The sequence below is a fragment of the Peromyscus californicus genome, unplaced genomic scaffold, assembly GCF_007827085.1.
Source record: "Peromyscus californicus insignis strain IS unplaced genomic scaffold, ASM782708v3 Scaffold_11__1_contigs__length_118956290, whole genome shotgun sequence".
In the NCBI taxonomy this organism is placed as follows: Eukaryota; Metazoa; Chordata; class Mammalia; order Rodentia; family Cricetidae; genus Peromyscus; species Peromyscus californicus.
This window is the reverse complement of record NW_026294402.1, coordinates 17,389,555-17,407,173: the sequence shown is the minus strand read 5'-3', so window position 1 is coordinate 17,407,173 and position 17,619 is coordinate 17,389,555. Positions and strand designations below refer to the sequence as shown.

The 17,619-nt window shown below is 53.1% G+C and overlaps 1 protein-coding gene across 1 annotated transcript in view; it reads left to right on the top strand.

Moving 5' to 3' along the window:
- The window catches only part of Dock6 (dedicator of cytokinesis 6), a 59,481-nt gene that overhangs the window by 24,592 nt on the left and 17,270 nt on the right, over window positions 1-17,619 (top strand). Inside the window, 16 exon segments of the mRNA XM_052754336.1 lie at window positions 7-170; window positions 1,320-1,424; window positions 5,107-5,199; window positions 5,415-5,510; window positions 6,589-6,729; window positions 9,192-9,305; window positions 9,414-9,584; window positions 10,486-10,625; window positions 10,715-10,884; window positions 13,344-13,504; window positions 13,838-14,020; window positions 14,738-14,864; window positions 15,208-15,292; window positions 16,287-16,383; window positions 16,513-16,647; window positions 17,382-17,534. Coding sequence (XP_052610296.1) covers window positions 7-170; window positions 1,320-1,424; window positions 5,107-5,199; window positions 5,415-5,510; window positions 6,589-6,729; window positions 9,192-9,305; window positions 9,414-9,584; window positions 10,486-10,625; window positions 10,715-10,884; window positions 13,344-13,504; window positions 13,838-14,020; window positions 14,738-14,864; window positions 15,208-15,292; window positions 16,287-16,383; window positions 16,513-16,647; window positions 17,382-17,534 — 2,135 coding nt within the window.

Below are 17,619 nucleotides of genomic sequence, written 5' to 3'. Positions count from 1 at the left end.
CCTCAGGGGTCCCTCCACCAACCGTACAGGCCGCCACACTGGCCCGCGGCTCTGGCCGCCCCACCAGCCTCTACCTGACACGCTCTAAAAGTATCAGCAGCAGCAACCCTGACCTGGCCGTGGTCCCCGGCTCTGTGGACGATGAGGTGTCCCGCATCCTAGCCACCAAGGTAGGGCAAGGGGGGCCGAAACCTCCAGCCTCAAAGGCCTGGCTGCAGGCTCGGTGGGCGGGTGAAGAATCTCCATGCTGATGGAGGAAGGAAAACCACAAGTCGCTGTTGAGAAGAAGGCTGTGGCCCGGCTGTGTGGCCCGGCTGTGTGGCCCGGCTGAGGCTCTGACGGCTGCAGGGCCGCTCTGGGGACTCTGCACTGTTCAGCTGACTGGAGAATGGGGGGAAAGGGCTTGGCCTGGCTCAACAAAGATGTCCATGGTTCACCAGGTGCATGTACACATGCAGCCTGTGCACACTAATACAGAGGTGTGTGTACACATGCAGCCTGTGCACACTAATACAGAGGTGTGTGTACACATGCGGCCTGTGCACACTAATACAGAGATGTGTGTACACATGCAGCCTGTGTACACTAATACAGAGATGTGTGTACACATGCAGCCTGTGTACACTAATACAAAGGTGTGTGTACACATGCAACCTGTGTACACTAATGTGAACGTGTGTGTACACATGCAGCCTGTGCACACTAATACAAAGGTGTGTGTACACATGCAGCCTGTGTACACTAATGTGAACGTGTGTGTACACATGCAGCCTGTGCACACTAATACATAGGTGTGTGTACACATGCAGCCTGTGTACAATAATACAAAGGTGTGTGTACACATGCAACCTGTACACACTAATACAAAGGTATATGTACACATGCATCCTGTGTACACTAATATGAAGGTATATATATATATATATGTGTGTGTGTGTGTGTGTGTGTGTGTGTATCCCTTGTACATATGTGCACAGATGCATATACATATGTAGCCTATGTGCACACATACATTGATATATGCACACACTGCACATACACATATACACCATGCAATACATTCACAAGTGCATATGGACAGGCCCCATGTGCACATACATACATGAATACATATGTACGTGCTCTCCATGCTCATATCTACATGGATTCAAATGCATAGGCACTCCAGGCAGTTACACACTGTGCGAGCACGTGCACACTGCACATTTCCCAGGTTTGTGCATGGCACATGTGTGCTCTGGGGCAGTGTCCACGCCGTCTCCCATACCGCCTTCCCTGTGCTCAGTTTGGGACATCATCCCTTCTCTGTGTATCTTCAGGGCGTGGACCGCTCCCACTCCTGGGTGAATTCTGCTTACGCTCCGGGAGGCAGCAAGGCTGTGCTGCGGCGGGTGCCCCCGTACTGCGGGGCTGAGCCCAGACAGGTGCCTCCCTACCTGCCCCCACGTGTGTCCCCTTTGCATGAGTTCCTCCCGCCTTCCCGGCTGCAGTGAACTAATCCCTCAGGGACAGCAAGGGCCCATGACTGTCTGGGGCTGTGGAGGTCTGTGTTGTAGGTATCTGGTCAGCCTAAGGCCTTGTGATACCACCTAGGCCACTGCGTGTTTGGGGTATGGCTAGGGGCAGAGTTCTCACATAGCAGGCATGAGGTTCTGGGTTCCATCACCAGCACCACCAAGAAGTAAAATTAAGATTAAGAAGCAAGGCTGGGTGGTGGTGGTGCCTTTGATCCCAGCACTTGGGAGGCAGAGGCAGGTGGATATCTGTAAGTTTAAGGCCAGTCTGCTCTACATGGTGAGTTGGAGGCCATCCAGGGCTTAACAAACCTGTCTTAACAAACAAACAAAAAACATTGAGAAAAAACACAGACCAACAGAGACAGACCATTGTGTGGTGGTATGTGAATGGGTGCAAATCTTATGTAAATCTACCCACCTATAACTTCGCTGCCCTGCATGGACGTTCCCTCCCTTTAACCTATCTCTGCCTTAGGGACTTCTAACCATCCCCTTGGCATAGACAACCCTTACGAGGGTGAAGCCCTGGACCCCTGGAGCTCCCCACCTGTTTTCATACAGGGGTTTCCTCAATTTAGCTCCTTCCAGGGACCTGGTTTGGGGAGGGGCTTTGCCTGCAGTAGACCTGAGCTCCATCCCCCTTGGCTCAGGCCCTGTCCTGTGCCCCAGCTGATTGGCTGCCTCTCTGAGTCCCTCGGTTTTTAAGATGGAGATAGCACACCAGATGTTCAGGTGCCTGCCTGTAATCCCAGCTCTTGGGAGATAGAGGCAGGAGTTGACGGTCACCCTGGGCTGCATCAGATCTCAGCAAAAGCAAAGCAAAGACTCAGGAAAGTGCTCAGCAACATGGTCCCAAGCATGGGCATCGGGTGGGGCCCCAGTGGGGTCCCCCTGAGCTACAGTAGACATCCCAGAAATAGACACCCATCAAACAAGTGAGCAGATTCAGAAGTGCTGGCATAGATGCTTTAACAGGCTGGAACTGGGACTCAGCAAGCAGAGCGCTAGAACCACATAAACCAAGCATGGTGGTACACGCCTGTAAACCTAGCCTTTGGAGATGGAGGCAGGAGGATCAGGAGTTTAAAGTCATTCTTGGCTACATAGAGAGTTTGAGGCCAGCCTGGAGAACATGAGACCCTGTCCCAAAAGAAAAAGGCTACGATTGGAGTTCATTGGTAAGGCACGTCCTCAGCCTGTGTGGCTGGGCCACACTGGGCTAGGAATATGACCAGGGCTTTGAGGAAGCTAGGCAAATACTTCAATAGCCCAGGCCCAGGCCCAACCCACCCCCAGCATTAAAAATATATATTAGGGCCGGGCGGGTGGTGGCGCACGCCTTTAATCCCAGCACTCGGGAGGCAGAGCCAGGCGGATCTCTGTGAGTTCGAGGCCAGCCTGGGCTACCAAGTGAGTTCCAGGGAGGCACAAAGCTACACAGAGAAACCCTGTCTCGAAAAACCAAAAAAAAAAAAAAATATATATATATATATATATATTAGATTTATTTGTTTTATTTGTATTTTACCTGCATGTATGTCTATGCTGCACTTGCCTGGGGCCCTCAAAAGTCAAAAGAAGGCGTCAGATCCCCTGGACCTGGAGTTACAGACAGTTTAAGTCACCCTGTGGGTGCTGGGATCTGACCCGGGTCCTCTGTAAGAGCGGCCGGTGCTCTTAACTGCTGACCTTCTCTAGTCTCCACTCATAGCATTTTTAATCAGGACAGTCCTCAATTTCCTGAAAGGTTAGTTAAGCCTTGGGGAGCCGAGAGGAGGTGACCAGGTAGTAACAGGGTGGTGTCCCAGGCAGGAAGTGGTCTTCAGAGTGTGTGGCCTGGCACAGGCATGCTGAGTAAGCAGTGCATGATGGGCCATGGCAGCTACAGGGTGCTCAAGTCCCAGTGGCTGAGCCAACTCCATCACTGAGCCTTTTCTCCTGACCAGAAAACCAGACAAGGAGTGAAGCTTGGACCACAGTACCCATTTCACAGAGGGAAATGCTGAGGCCCTGTGAGGGGAGGCCAGGCCTGTAGTCCCAGCACATACTATCTTCCCTGTCTTACCTTTCTTTCTTTCTTGTAGCTACACACCTCCTCCATGTTCACACACTCCACCTGGTGGTCAAGCCCTTCCATTTAACTCTTGACCTCATCTTCCGTCCTCTGGTGCCTCTGGCCTCCTCCGATCATGAATTCCTTCCCCCTGTCTGCAGTGGTGCCCTGACTTTTGGGCCATGCAGCCTGTCTCTGCTGCACCCCCTGCACTCCCCCGACACCATCACCCCATCTTCACGGTTACTCCTGACTCCATCCCTGCCAGCACACCCCTTTCCTGGAACCCAGAGCCTTGCCCAGACCAAGACAAGTGCTCTAGCACAGAGCCAGATCCCAGCCCTTGTTTTTATCGTTTGTTTTGTGTTTTGAGGAGTATTGTGTGGTTTGGTTTTGTGCTTTGAGACAAATTCTTGCTCTGTAGCCCATGATGGCCTGGAAGTCACACTGTTCCTGCCTCTGCCTCCTGAGCAGTGAGATGACAGGTGTACCCCACCGTGTCCAGCTCCCTCTTCTCTGAACACATCTGATTCCCACTGCTCCTTCACCTGCCCTCACCTACACTGTCCCATGTCCTCCCACAGCGCCCTGGCCATGCGCAGGGTTCTCCTTCTATCCACAAACCCATTCACACAGACCTGTCTCTCCCTCTGCCCTCCCTGCCTGTGTGGCCCCGCCCATTGTCTCCGTCCATTCTGTTACTAGAACAAAGTACTCAGGGCCAGGCCATTTATAGAGTAACTAGCCAGGTGGTGGTGGCGCATGCCTTTAATCCCAGCACTCGGGAGGCAGAGCAGCAGGTGGATCTCTGTGAGTTCGAGGCCAGCCTGGTCTACAGAGTGAGTTCCAGGACAGGCACCAAAACTACACAGAGAAACCCTGTCTTGAAGAACAAACAAAGAGTAACTAGTTAATTCATGCCTCCGGATGCTAAGTGAAGCTCCAGAGCACAGGCCTCTTCCTGCTGTATCATGTGGTGACAGAGGCAGTGAGCTAACTCGGGTCTCTCCCTTCTCTCCCCTACTTTCTCCCTCCTCCTCTCCCTCCCTCCCTCTCTTCCTTCTTTTTCTTTCTCTTTCCCTATTGTGAGGCAGGGTCCGCCTTGACTTGGAGCTCACAATCCTCCTGCCTCAGCGTCCTCAGCACTAGGATTACAGGTGTGCTCCACCTTGCCTGCCTTTCTCTCCATCTTCTGAAGCCACTAATACTACTGTTGGGGTGCCACCCCCATAGCCTCACCTAATGCTCGTCACCTACAAAGGTCCCACCACCAAATGCCATCAACATGGCCAGCCTGGGCTACGTGAGACCTTGTCTCAAAAAAACCAAACATAAAATCTCGAACACATGAATGAAGTTTCTGGAGATGTGTTCAAACCCTAACAACTTCCTCTGTTCGTGCTGACCAAGTCCCATCTCTCTCTTTGCCCATGCCCACAAGGACTGATCCTTCCTCCATCATGTAACCTCATCTCTGTTCCCATCCACATCACTAACTCACTCTGCCATCCCATGCTTCCATCCCATCCATCCTAGGCCATCGACCGCAACTCTAGCCGAGCCTCCTCTTACCTCGAGGCCTCCTCCTCGGCCCTGCCAGCCCCTCAGCCAAGATACACTGTGCAGAAGGTAGAGGGGGACTAGGGTGGCTGGTCTGATGTCCACCCCGCTGCCCCACAGCAAGGGGTCCAGTGCTCCTCCCCACATCCAGAGCCCAGCCAGGGCTGGAATCTGCTCTCACCCCACCCCGCATGGCCTCCTGCTGCTCTGACCCCCAGCCAGGCTTCCCTGGGGTGTGTGGGAGGGTGGCACCTGGCTCTTGGTAACCCTGGCCCCGCCCACAGCTGCTGCACGAGGAGCTGGCTCTGCAGTGGGTCGTGAGTGGCAGTGCTGTTCGCGAGGTGGCCCTACAGCATGCCTGGTTCTTCTTCCGGCTCATGGTGAGGACTTCCCCGCCCTGGGAGACCTTTGAGAGAAAGTGCCTCGAAACTGCACTTGAAACCCTAAGAAACGGCCTTGAGGCTCTTCTGTAAGGAGAGATGGAGGTCACCTTGACAGTAAACCCCCCTCTTTAGAGAGGACTCCTCAACCCAGAGATGGGGCCTCCTTCCTCCAAGAGACACCGAGTACTGAGAGGTCAGGCTTGCAGACCCTCCAGATTCCTTCAAGTGTGTCTTTGTGTCTTCTCCCCCAGTGCCTGCTGGCCTTGTCCCCGCCAGTCCATCCCCCATAATCCTCCAGGAGGCCGGGGAGAAAGTTAGAGACAGGTGCTGTCACACACTTGAAGACCAGAGTTAGGGCCCCAGAACATGTGACAGAGGAAGGGCCGGACTAGTGTAACCCCGGCACTGGGAACGCGGGGACGGGAGGGTCCCTGGTACTTGTGGACCAGCAAGCCCAGCCAAATCAGGGCGCTCCAGCCTCAGTGAGACCCGTCTCCAACAAGAGGTGGGGGCGGGGCTCTGCAGGCATGTACACTCAGACACCCACAAAACTCCGGGTTCTGAGGCTTCACCGTGGTCCCTACCTGCTCCTCAAATCCTCCCACCGCCCCCCACTCAGGCTCCCCCTCCTCGGGACCCCTTAAGCCCACTGTTCTTTTTTTTTTTTTTTTTATGTATATGGTGCTCTGCCTGCATGTACACCTGCTTGCCAGAAGAGGGCATCAGATCCCATTATGGATGGCCGAGAGCCACCATGTGGGTGCTGGGAATTGAACTCAGAACCTCTGGAAGAGCTGCCAGTGCTCTTAACCACTGAGCCACCTCTCTGGCCCCAAGCCCACTGTTCCTGGTGCTAAAGCTCCGCCCCTTCTGTCAAACCCAGACCACGCTTCAGCTGCAGCTACTTAGCTCAGAGCCACTTACGTCCCTTCCTTGCCTGTCGTGCCCCATCTGTCAGTCCAGCACCCCAGTTTCTCTCAAGCCCCAGCTATGTATCTGAAGCTCCTCCCACAGCCCTCCAGGGCCTCCCATGGTACCGCCCTGCCCTCAGCCTTTCAACTCACCTCACCCCCAGATCAAAAGCATGCAGCTACATTTGCTCCTGGGCCAGCGACTGGACACTCCCCGAAAGCTGCGCTTCCCTGGGCGCTTCCTGGACGACATTGCAGCCCTGGTGGCCTCTGTGGGCCTGGAAGTCATCACCCGAGTCCATAAGGTGAGGAGGGACTGGGGCTCTCAGAGGAAAGTGACCAGGTGGCAGACCAGGGCTGCGGTCAGAGATGGAGTGTGCCACGTGCATCTGGGCATCCGTGGTCTCTTTCTCAAGCACCTATGGTGTGCATAGCCCTGGCCGCAAGACAGGCCAAGTCCCTGCCCTCACAAAGCAGCTTTAGAGGAAAAGTGAAGGGTGAGGTGGGTGAGGCCTGGGAGCTGCGGGCAGGAGGGATGGCAGGTGCAAGGGTCCTGGGGCAGGTTTGCAACTGGGCAGTGAGGGTGAGCGCGGCTGAGGCAGAGGCGTCAAGGGAGAGTAAGAGTTGGTGAGGACATGGAGGATGTGGGGCACACCCTGTGTCCCTCAGCTTAGTACCAGTATACAGTAGGAACATAGTAAACGAATGTTGCTATTCTGAGGCCCTGATGATCGTCGAGGCCCCAGGATCACCAGTTCCAGTCCCCACAGGAATTAGGCAGACAGCAGTCCTGATCACAGTATTCTTATGGAAGCATTCTTGAGCACCTTCTGCATGCTTCCAGCTGGATCATAGCCATCCATGAAGTGTGAATGTTATCTCTACTGATAGGGAAACTGAGGCAGAGAGTGCAGAATAGTGTAACCTGGTACCAGGCTACTGGGGAAGGAGAGGTAAAAGGTTTTGAATCCGAGTCACCCTCTTCTGTGGGGGTGTATGGGGGCCAGAGAGAAAGCTCCCCTCAGACATAATAGCCATTGCACTACTCCATCCAACCATATTCTGCAAAAGTGTCTCCTATTTTTTTTAATTAAAAAAAAAAATTAAGTTGGCTAGTGGTAGTGCACGCCTTTAGTCCCAGCACTCGGGAGGCAGAGCCAGGCAGATCTCTGAGTTTGAGGCCAGCCTGGACTACCAAGTGAGTTCCAGGAAAGACACCAAAACTACACAGAGAAACCCTGTCTCAGAAAGCCAAAAAGAAATTTTTAAAAAAAATTTTATGTGGATGAGTGCTTGGCCTGTGCGCTATGCTCAGTGCCCTTGGCGGCCAGAAAAGGACATTGGATCCCCTGGTCCAGGAGTTACAGATGGTTGTAAGCAGCCATGTGGGTGCTGAGAATCAAACGCCAGGTCGTCTGGAAGAGCAAGCCTTAACCACTGAGCCATCTCTCCAGCCCCATATCCTGATTTTTTAAATTGCATTTATTTATCTGTTGTGTTGTGTGGGTGTGTGAAACATGGTGCATGTGTGGAAGTTAGAAGAATGTCCGTGGGCGGCAGTTCTGCTTCCATCATGTGGGTCAAACTCCAGACATCAGGCTTGGCAGCAAGCACGTTCACCCTCAGAACCAGCTTGCCAGCCCATCTCTTCTGATTTTACCTTATTTTTAGACAGTCTCACCCTGTAGCCCAGACTGGCCTGGAACTTGCTATGGAGACAGCCTGGCTCCCAACTCAAAGAGAACCACCTGCCTCCCAAGCACTGAGATTAAAATCGTGTGCCGCCATGGTCAACTCTCCTGGATTTTAAAGAGATGTCATTTGAGGATGTGATAGGAACATTTCAGGTTTGGGAAATGCTGCCCTTGTTACACAATGCCAGCGACCTTGGTGTCCCTGGAGCTGTCCCAGCGCTGACATAAGTGTCACTGGTGATGGGCACCACACTTTCACGCATTCCTTTGGCATGTAATGAACACCAGCTGTATCTGGCTCCATACTTAAGGCATCCCAGCCAGGTGTGGTGGTGCACGCCTGGGGTTGCTGCATTTGAGAGGTTGGGACAGGAGAATCACAAGCTTGAGGTTAGCCTGGGCTGTGTGATACTAGATTTATCACTCCTCTAAGACTGCTGGACTAGCAGCCAGAACCATATGTTTCCTTCACAGCTTGGGCACACAGTAGGTGCTCAATAGATGCTCATTAAATGATTTCTGGTGGTGTACCATTAGAGCACATTGATTCGCTGGAACACAGTGATAAGCATTCAAACAGAATCGAAGTGTTTCTCTGTATGTAAGTAGACTGCAGGGCTTCCAGAGTTTGGCCCAGGCCCTCCCCGTCCAGCAGAGGTTTCAAGCAATGAAAGAGAGTACCTCACCTCCTCTCTGATCTCATTGGCCAGAGTATGATCAGATCAGCTGCAAGGGAGCCTGGGAAATGTATCCTGTTGAACTCTGAAGTCTGGACATAGAGAGTGGGTTATCCAACTCTGGGTGGGAGAAGAAAGAAAACTGTATTGTGGGACTGAGTGTGACGTGGCGGTCTTTGATCCCAGCTCTGGGGTGCAGAGACTGGTGGACCTCTGTGCACTTGAGACCAGCGTGGTGAGCTCTAGGTCAGCTAAGGCTACACAGGGAGACCCTGCCGCAAATAATAAAAATAAAGCAAAATGAGTATTGAGTGGATCGCGGAGGGGGAGAAAGTCATGCAGAGGTGAGCCAGGCTGGGCACTGTCAGTGTGGACTGACAGGACCTGTGTCCCCAGGACATGGAGCTGGCTGAACGGCTGAATGCCAGCCTGGCCTTCTTCCTCAGTGACCTCCTGTCCATAGCAGACCGAGGCTACATCTTCAGCCTGGTACGAGCTCACTACAAGCAGGTAGGTATGCATGGTGGAGGGTGGGGGTGTGGCAGATGGTGTTGTGGGACCCATGGAGTCTGTGGGCACGGGGATGCTGATGTCACCCCGACATCCCCTCCCTTGCAGGTGACCACTCGGCTGCAGTCTGCCCCCAACCCAGCTGCACTGCTAACCCTCCGGATGGACTTCACCCGCATCCTGTGTAGCCATGAGCACTATGTGACCCTTAACCTACCCTGCTGCCCCCTGTCGCCCCCGGCCTCCCCCTCCCCCTCAGTGTCCTCCACTACTTCCCAGGTAGGCAGGCCTCCTCCTCCCCCTTTTCGCCTGAAGTGGCACACCTTCAACCCATCTGATACATTTCTGTTCACTCCCTTCTGGTCCCCTGCCCTGGCACACCCCTGACCTTTGACTTTTCACCTCTGTCTTCACCCATGACTTCTCAGAGATTTCCTAGGAAAAATGACTCCTTTTGGTCCCCAAATTCAATTCTTGGACTTGCATTCGGGCTGCTGTTTCTCAGCCTTCTGAGTTTTGACTCCATGTCGTAACTCCTCATGGATGGGATATCCCTTTAAAGATTTATTTATTTATTTTATCTGTATGACTGTGCACCACCTGGTATTGGTGGACGCCAGAAGAGGGCACTTGGTCCCCTGGGACTGGCATTGCAGGTGGTTGTGAGCCACCATGTGGGTGCTGGGAATTGAACCCAGGTCCTCTGGAAGAGCGTCTCTCCAGTTCCTCTGACCTTTAACCCTACGCCCGCTGACAGTACTATTGCACTGATATTGTCATCTCACAGTAAGTGAGCAAAATATCACGATGGCACTTCCTTGGGAGATATTTCTCATTTAAAGTTTTATTTGCTTTGTTGGGGGGCATCTGTATGCTGTGATGATGGTGTGGCACTCAGGGAACAGCTCACAGGAGTCCGTTCTCTCCGTCCACTGTGTGGCCTTGGGGATCAAACTCAGCTTGTTAGGCTTAGTGGAGAGTGTCTTCCTGGCTCCTCCGGAAGTGCTTTTAGGAGGGGAAAGTGGGAAATATCCAGATTGAGGGTCTGTGGGTTCATCTCTCCTCTACCAACCACTCATCTCCAGATCTTGGTGCTAATTTCAGTTACCACCGTGGTGGCCATGGTGGTGACTTTTTACCTCTGACCCTTGACCCTGGGCATCCACTCTACCATCTGCAGAGCTCCACCTTCTCCAGCCAGGCCCCTGACCCCAAGGTGACCAGCATGTTTGAGCTAAGTGGACCTTTCAGGCAGCAGCATTTCCTGTCTGGGCTCCTGCTGACAGAACTGGCCCTAGCCCTGGAGCCCGACGCTGAAGGGTGAGCATGGGGCCTGGGTGCGGCCAGCGGAGAGTGACGTGGGCCGGGGGCCATGTCTGCACCATGCTGAGCACCCTGTCACTCCACAGGGCGTCCCTTCTGCACAAGAAGGCCATTAGCGCCGTACACAGCCTGCTCTGCAGCCACGATGTTGACTCCCGCTACACAGAACCCACCGTGAAGGCCAAAGTGGCCGAGCTGTACCTGCCCCTGCTCTCCCTTGCCAGGGACACACTGCCGCGGCTGCATGGCTTTGCCGGTCAGAGGGCTGGGGAAGATGGGGTTTCACGGGCCAGAGACTTGATCGTGGGATGTGGGGTGGGAGAATCAGATTGGGGGAGGGCTGGTCAGCCTGAGGGTGAGTGGCGCAGGGTCAGGCTCTCACAGCATCCGCATCAAGCCAGTTAGTTACCTCTCCAAACCTTAAGTCTCACCTGGAAAGTGAAACCGTGTTGGCATCCGTTATGATAAAGAAACACACGTGGAGAATTGTCGTCAGCCCGGGTGTCGAGGGGCCTCCTGATGACATGTGTTGTCTTCTGAGAGGAATGGGAAGGCTCAGTGGGAAGCAGGCAGCAGAGGACGGCCTAGTGCTCTTGTCTTTGCTCATGAGTCTATTCTTAGCTGCAAGTGTTTCTTCGTGGCATTCAGGAACCCTCTAGGGCAGTTGCTTGGGTACAGAGGGACCTGTAGATTCATGCCTTTCCTAAGAATGGGGAAATTCTCAGCTCTTCTAAATTTTTTCCCCTGCCTCTTCTCTCTCCTGCAGTGGCTCATGTTAGAGTGTTTCTTTGTGTCTGCCGTTTGCCCGCGCTTTCTGTTACTTTCATCTGTCTTCAGCCAACCCCCGTCCAGTGTGTGTGTGTGTGCGTGTGTGTGTGTGTGTGTGCGTGTGCGTGTGTGTGTGTGTGTGTGCGTGTGTGTGTGTGTGTGTGTGCGTGCGTGTGTGCGTGTGTGTGTGTGTGTGTGTGTGCGCGCGCGCGCGTGTGTGTGTACACATGCATGTGAGGGCCCGAGTGTGATGTCAGGAGTCAGCCTTGATCACTCTTCCACTTCATCCGCTGAGGCAGGGCCTCGTCGGGCAGACCTGGAGCTTGCTGCCAGGGCTTGTCTCACTAGCCAGCTTGCTCTGGATCCCAGGTCTGCACCTTCTCAGGCTGGAATTACAAGCGTGTTGCCTTGTCCATCTGGCATTTACGTGAGTGCTGGGCACCTTAACTCCAGTCCTCATGCATGTGTGGCAAATGCTTAGCCCCTGAGCCATCCCCCAGCCCAAATTCTTAATTTCAGACACTGTATCTTTTAACTTATAAAATGCCTAATTTGATTTAATTTTTTCATACATTCCAATTTTATTTGTTTTTGTCATTTTTTTATATTGTTTCATGTTGTATGACTTTTGTCTGTGTGTATGTATGTGTACCATATGCATACCTGGTGCCCACAGAAGCCAGAGGGTGTCAGAACCCTGGAACCGGAGTTATAAGTTGTGAATCGCCATGTGGGTGCTGGGAATTGAACCTGGGTCCTTTGGAAGAGCAGCCAGTGCTCCTTTATTTATTTATTTTGGTCTTTTGAGACAGAGTCTCTCTATGTAGTCCTGGCTGTCCTGGAACTTGCTATTTAGACCAGATCTTAAACTCAGAGATGCACCTGCCTCTGCCTCCCAAGTGCTGGGATTAAAGGCGTGCGCCACCAGGTCCAGCCACAGCCAGTGCTCTAACCACTGAGCTCTCTCTCCACCTCCCTATTTTTCATTAAAAAAGTATTTGTTTGTTTCCTGAGTATGTGTGTAGACATACACATGAACATATGGAAGTCAGAGGACACTATGTGAGAGTGAGTTCTCTCCTTCCGCCCACGTGGGTCATGGAGATCCCAATGTACGTCATCAGGTGCAGCAGTGGCCATCTTAAGGCTGAGCCACCGCACCGGCCCTCTAGCTTTATTTTGAAATTCTTTATCTTTGAACCCACTTTTGTCCTTCTCTGGCTCTTCCTGTAAAGGCGTTGCTTGCTAAGGGACATTTACTCTTTCTTCTCTGTGTCTACTTGCGATGTCTTGGTCACTTGCCCATATTTTTCTGTCTTGCCACACGTCTTATAATTCTGTGTTCTCTTTGGACATTGTATATGAAAACTGCAGTCTGGAGCGGTGTTGTCTTCTCCAGGGAGGGTGGTCCTTTTAGTGTCTAGATGGATAGATAGCTCCCACCTCCCCTGTCAAGCTGGAACTGCACCAAGCTGGGTGGGGCTAGAGTTCTCCTTAGGTTCAGAATACCTGTTATCTGTTGGTGGCAGCCCGGTGTCATGGCACATGCCGTGTGACCCAGTAGTCAGGAGGCTGAGAAGCACTCCCAGCCCAGTCCTCAAGTTCTGTTCTCAGTGTTAACTATAGAGCTGTGTCCACAGTACCCATAGTTTAAGTCCAAAGATTCAGTGTGAGCCATAGGAAACGATTGACCTGGCCTGGTCTGGGATGGCTGATGTCAGAGAATACTGGAAATTTGGAACGAAAGCAACAGTTATTTTTTTTGGGGGGGGGGTGTTCTAGACAGGATTTCTCTATGTAGAGAACTACACCCTGTAGACCAGGCTGGCCTTGAACTCAGAGATCCACTGCCTCTTGAGTGCTGGGATTAAAGGCACGCACCACTTCTCTGACTAAAGCAAGGCGCTGCCCAGTGCCTCATTCTCTCATGTCCTGTTCTGCCTCTAGAGGGCTCAGGGCAGCGGTCAAGACTGGCCTCCATGCTGGACTCAGACACAGAAGGTGAAGCGGACATTGGGGGCACCATCAACCCGTCTGTGGCCATGGCCATTGCTGGGGGACCTCTGGCCCCTGGCTCTCGCACCAGCATTTCCCAGGGCCCCTCAACAGTAAGTCTGAGGCTCATGCCCATGAGACCTTTGAACTCAGGCCCACGTTGTTGGCTGGGGATGTGGCTCGGTTGGCAGAGTGCTTGCCTGGCGTTCACAAAGGCCTGGCACCACATAAACTGCGTTAGTGGTGCACACCTGTGATCTAATCACGAGGAGGGAGGTGGAGGCAGGAGGATCAGAAGTTTAAAGCCATCTTCAGATTATGTTGTGAGTTGGACACCAGCCTGTGTCTCCAACAAAACACAAAGGGCGTCATGTCATGAGATACAGTTGGCCACAGTTCACCGTGTATAAGGAAAATAAAATTGACTCTGTTCCCTCCGCACCCAGGCAGCTCGCTCAGGCTGTCTCCTCTCTGCTGAGTCCAGCCGGACCTTGCTGGTGTGTGTGCTGTGGGTCTTGAAAAATGCGGAGGCAGCCCTTCTGCAGCGCTGGACTGCTGACCTGGCCCTGCCCCAGCTGGGACGCCTCCTCGACCTGCTCTACCTCTGTCTGGCTGCCTTTGAGTACAAGGTGTGAGGGGGTGGGGTGAGGCTGAGGTGGGGCTGAGCTCAGCACACACCGGAGCTCAGGGGCAGACTGTCTGTCCAAGGGCTTCTGTGAACTGGGGGTGCAAGGTGAACTGTGGCTGTCCTCAACTTTGGAGTAAGGCGACGCATGAGTTCATGAATAGAATGCTGCACTGGGGTGTGGACCGTCATAGAGTGCTTGACCAGCATGCATGAGGTCCATCCATCCCAGGATGAAGGAGAGTGAGGAGGGGAGAGGAGGGAAGCCGCATAAGCCTGTCATCCTAGTTCCTGGGTGAAGGAGCAGATTCGGAAGTCAAGATCCTTCTCGGCTACATAGTGAATTCAAGGCCAATGAGGAAATGAGAAAGTTAGAGAGGGAAGGAAGGAGAGAAGGTGGAAAGCTGCAAGGGAGTCTGTAACATGTGTTTAGTTTGCAGGTGCTGGGAGAGGTGTGGTGGGGGGGGGGGGAGGAGGAGAGGGGAGGAGAGTGGGGGGGAGGAAGAGGAGAGGGGGGAGGAGGAGAGGGGGGAGGGGGGAGGAGAGTGGGGGGAGGAGGAAGAGAATTTGGGGGTGGTGAGATTTTGGAGAGGAGGCTGCGCTGTGTCTTCTGGCCAAGGCCCTGGAGGTAGGAATTGCCCTGAGCAGAAGGACTAGGCTACCTGGGGTCCTAGCAGAAGGAACACACATCACCTCCAACCCCAGTTCTCTGCTTTCTCAGGGGAAAAAGGCTTTTGAGCGGATCAACAGCCTCACATTCAAGAAGTCACTGGACATGAAAGCGCGGCTGGAAGAGGCCATCCTGGGCACCATCGGGGCACGGCAGGAGATGGTGCGGCGGAGCAGGGGTGAGGTGACAGTGGGGAGGGGTGACGGTGCACACCTGTAATCCCAGCACCCGGGAGACAGGCAGGAAACGAGGAGGTCAGCACTAGGCCTCAGCGATACAGGAGTCCTTATCTCAGCAGAGAAAAAGTTCATGGATCACTGCTCTCCACATGACATATGTGACTCCCATCTGTCCCCACAGCCCATGTGGGTCTAGCGGTGGTGTCTGTGGGGCAAGTTTTGTCTTTGCCCAGTGTTACTCTGCTTAACCCTACGTAGATGTCTTCCTGCGTGTGTGTGTCCCCATGCTCACACATGTCTTTCTCTCTCCACACACCTCTGAACATGCATTGTGCGTGGCAGAGAGAAGTCCATTTGGAAACCAAGAGAATGTCCGCTGGCGGAAGAGTGTCACCCACTGGAGACAGACCTCGGACCGTGTGGACAAGTAGGTCAAAGATGGGTCTTTCTCATTACCATGATAAGCCACTGAGGCAGGCCACTTTAAAACTAGAGTTTTCTCGCCGGGCGGTGGTGGCGCACGCCTTTAATCCCAGCACTCGGGAGGCAGAGGCAGGCGGATCTCTGTGAGTTCGAGGCCAGCCTGGTCTCCAAAGCGAGTACCAGGAAAGGCGCAAAGCTACACAGAGAAACCCTGTCTCGAAAAACAAAAAAAAAAACTAGAGTTTTCTCAGCCAGGCGGTGGTGGCGCACGCCTTTAATCCCAGCACTCGGGAGGCAGAGGCAGGCAGATCTCTGTGAGTTCGAGGCCAGCCTGGGCTACAGAGTGAGATCCAGGACAGCCAGGGCTACCCAGAGAAGCCTTGTCTCAAAACAAACAAACAAACAAACAAATAAGAGTGTTCTCATAGGCTATGGTGGTGCAGGCCCGTAATCCCAGTGTAAATAGTTCCAGGTCATACAGAGCTACACAGAGAAACCCTATCTCAAAAAAAGAAAAAAAAAAAAGTTGTCCCGTGAGACCCACTAATCCCTTCTCAGGACACACTCCTAATAACCAAAAACTGTCTAACTAGTCCTGCTTCTTTTTACCCTTTAAGTGGGTCTAGGGATCAAGCCCTAGATCCCACCAATGTTAGGCAGGGGCTCTACCACTGAGCCACACCCCAGCCCTCACTGGGGGGTTCTAGGCAGGGACTCTACCACTGAGCCACACCCCAGCCCTCACTGGGGGGTTCTAGGCAGGGGCTCTACCACTGAGCCACACCCCGCTCTTGCTCTCCATCTCTTGACTTCTTCAAGCTGAGGACCAACCTTCCAACACAAGAACCTTTGGGAACTCACTCAGACTGTCACCTGTGGTTAGAACAGTTTCTAGAGAGCAGCTCCCTGTAACGACAGCAGAGGGTGGGAGAGGGCTCTGCTGTGTCGTGGGGGGGTCTGACTCCAAGTGGCTTCACAAGGTCTCCCCTGCCCTCCAGGACCAAGGATGAAATGGAGCATGAAGCCCTGGTAGACGGAAATCTGGCGACAGAGGCCAGCCTAGTGGTTCTGGACATGCTGGAGATCATCGTACAGGTGTGACTTGATCCAGTGTCTGTCCTGACCTCTCATTCCGTCATGGTGGCCCCATAATCCCTCAGCTTCCCAGACCCCATAACCATCCTTGTCTCTTAACCCATGGATTTCTAACACCCCTCCATGAAGACGGTGATGTTGTCCGAGGCCCGTGAGAGCGTCCTGAGTGCCGTGCTGAAAGTTGTTCTGTATAGTCTGGGGAGTGCCCAGAGTGCCCTCTTCCTGCAGCATGGCCTAGCCACCCAGCGAGCACTGGTTTCCAAGGTAAGCACTCCTAAACAGCAGCCACAGTTCACAGAGATAATAATAGCTCATGTATTGAGCACCCGCTGTGTACTGGGCAGTTCATGACACAGAGCCACCACAGCCGCGTTTCTGAACTGAGGGCTAAGCCTGGCAGGGTGGCTGTCACCTGTCATCCCAGCACTTGGGAAGTGGAGGCAGGAGGACCAGAAGTTTCAGGTCATCTTTGGCTACATAGCAAGTTCAAGGCCAGCCCAGACTGCCTAAGATACTGTTGCAAAATAAGAACAACCCAAAAAAAAAAAAAAAAAAAAAAAAAAGTCTTCCAGAAATATAAATAGGCTGGGCCGAGTTATACATACCTTTCATCCCAGCTTTGGGAGGGAGACACAAGAAATCAGGAGTTTTGGCTCTACAGGGAGTACAAAGTCAGCTAAGATACATAAAAGAGCCTGTCTCAAAACATAAAAATAGCTAGTCCAGTAGTGATACACACCTTCAATCCCAGCACTCCCAAAGTAGAGGCAGGCGGATCTCTGAGTTTGAGGACAGTCTGGTCTACAGGGTGAGATCCAGGACAGCCAGGGCTACACAGAGAAACCCTGTCTCAAAAAAAAAAAAAAAAAAAAAAGGAGTGGGGGGATCCTAGGTCAAAATGGCCAGGTCACTTGACAGGGTCAAAACAAAGACCCAAATCTTATCATTAGCCCAAATCAGAGTGGGCTGACCAGCATCTCTCTGGGTCCTCGGGGCAGTTTCCGGAGCTGCTTTTTGAGGAAGATACAGAGCTTTGTGCCGACCTCTGCCTGAGGCTTTTGCGACACTGTGGGAGCCGCATCAGCACCGTCCGCACACACGCCAGCGCCTCGCTCTACCTGCTTATGCGCCAGAACTTCGAGATTGGCCATGTATGGGGGCCGGGTCCAGGGCCCCAGCGGGGTGGCACAGGACAGGGGGGCAATCAGCAAGTATCATCCAGTGTCATAGGCCAGG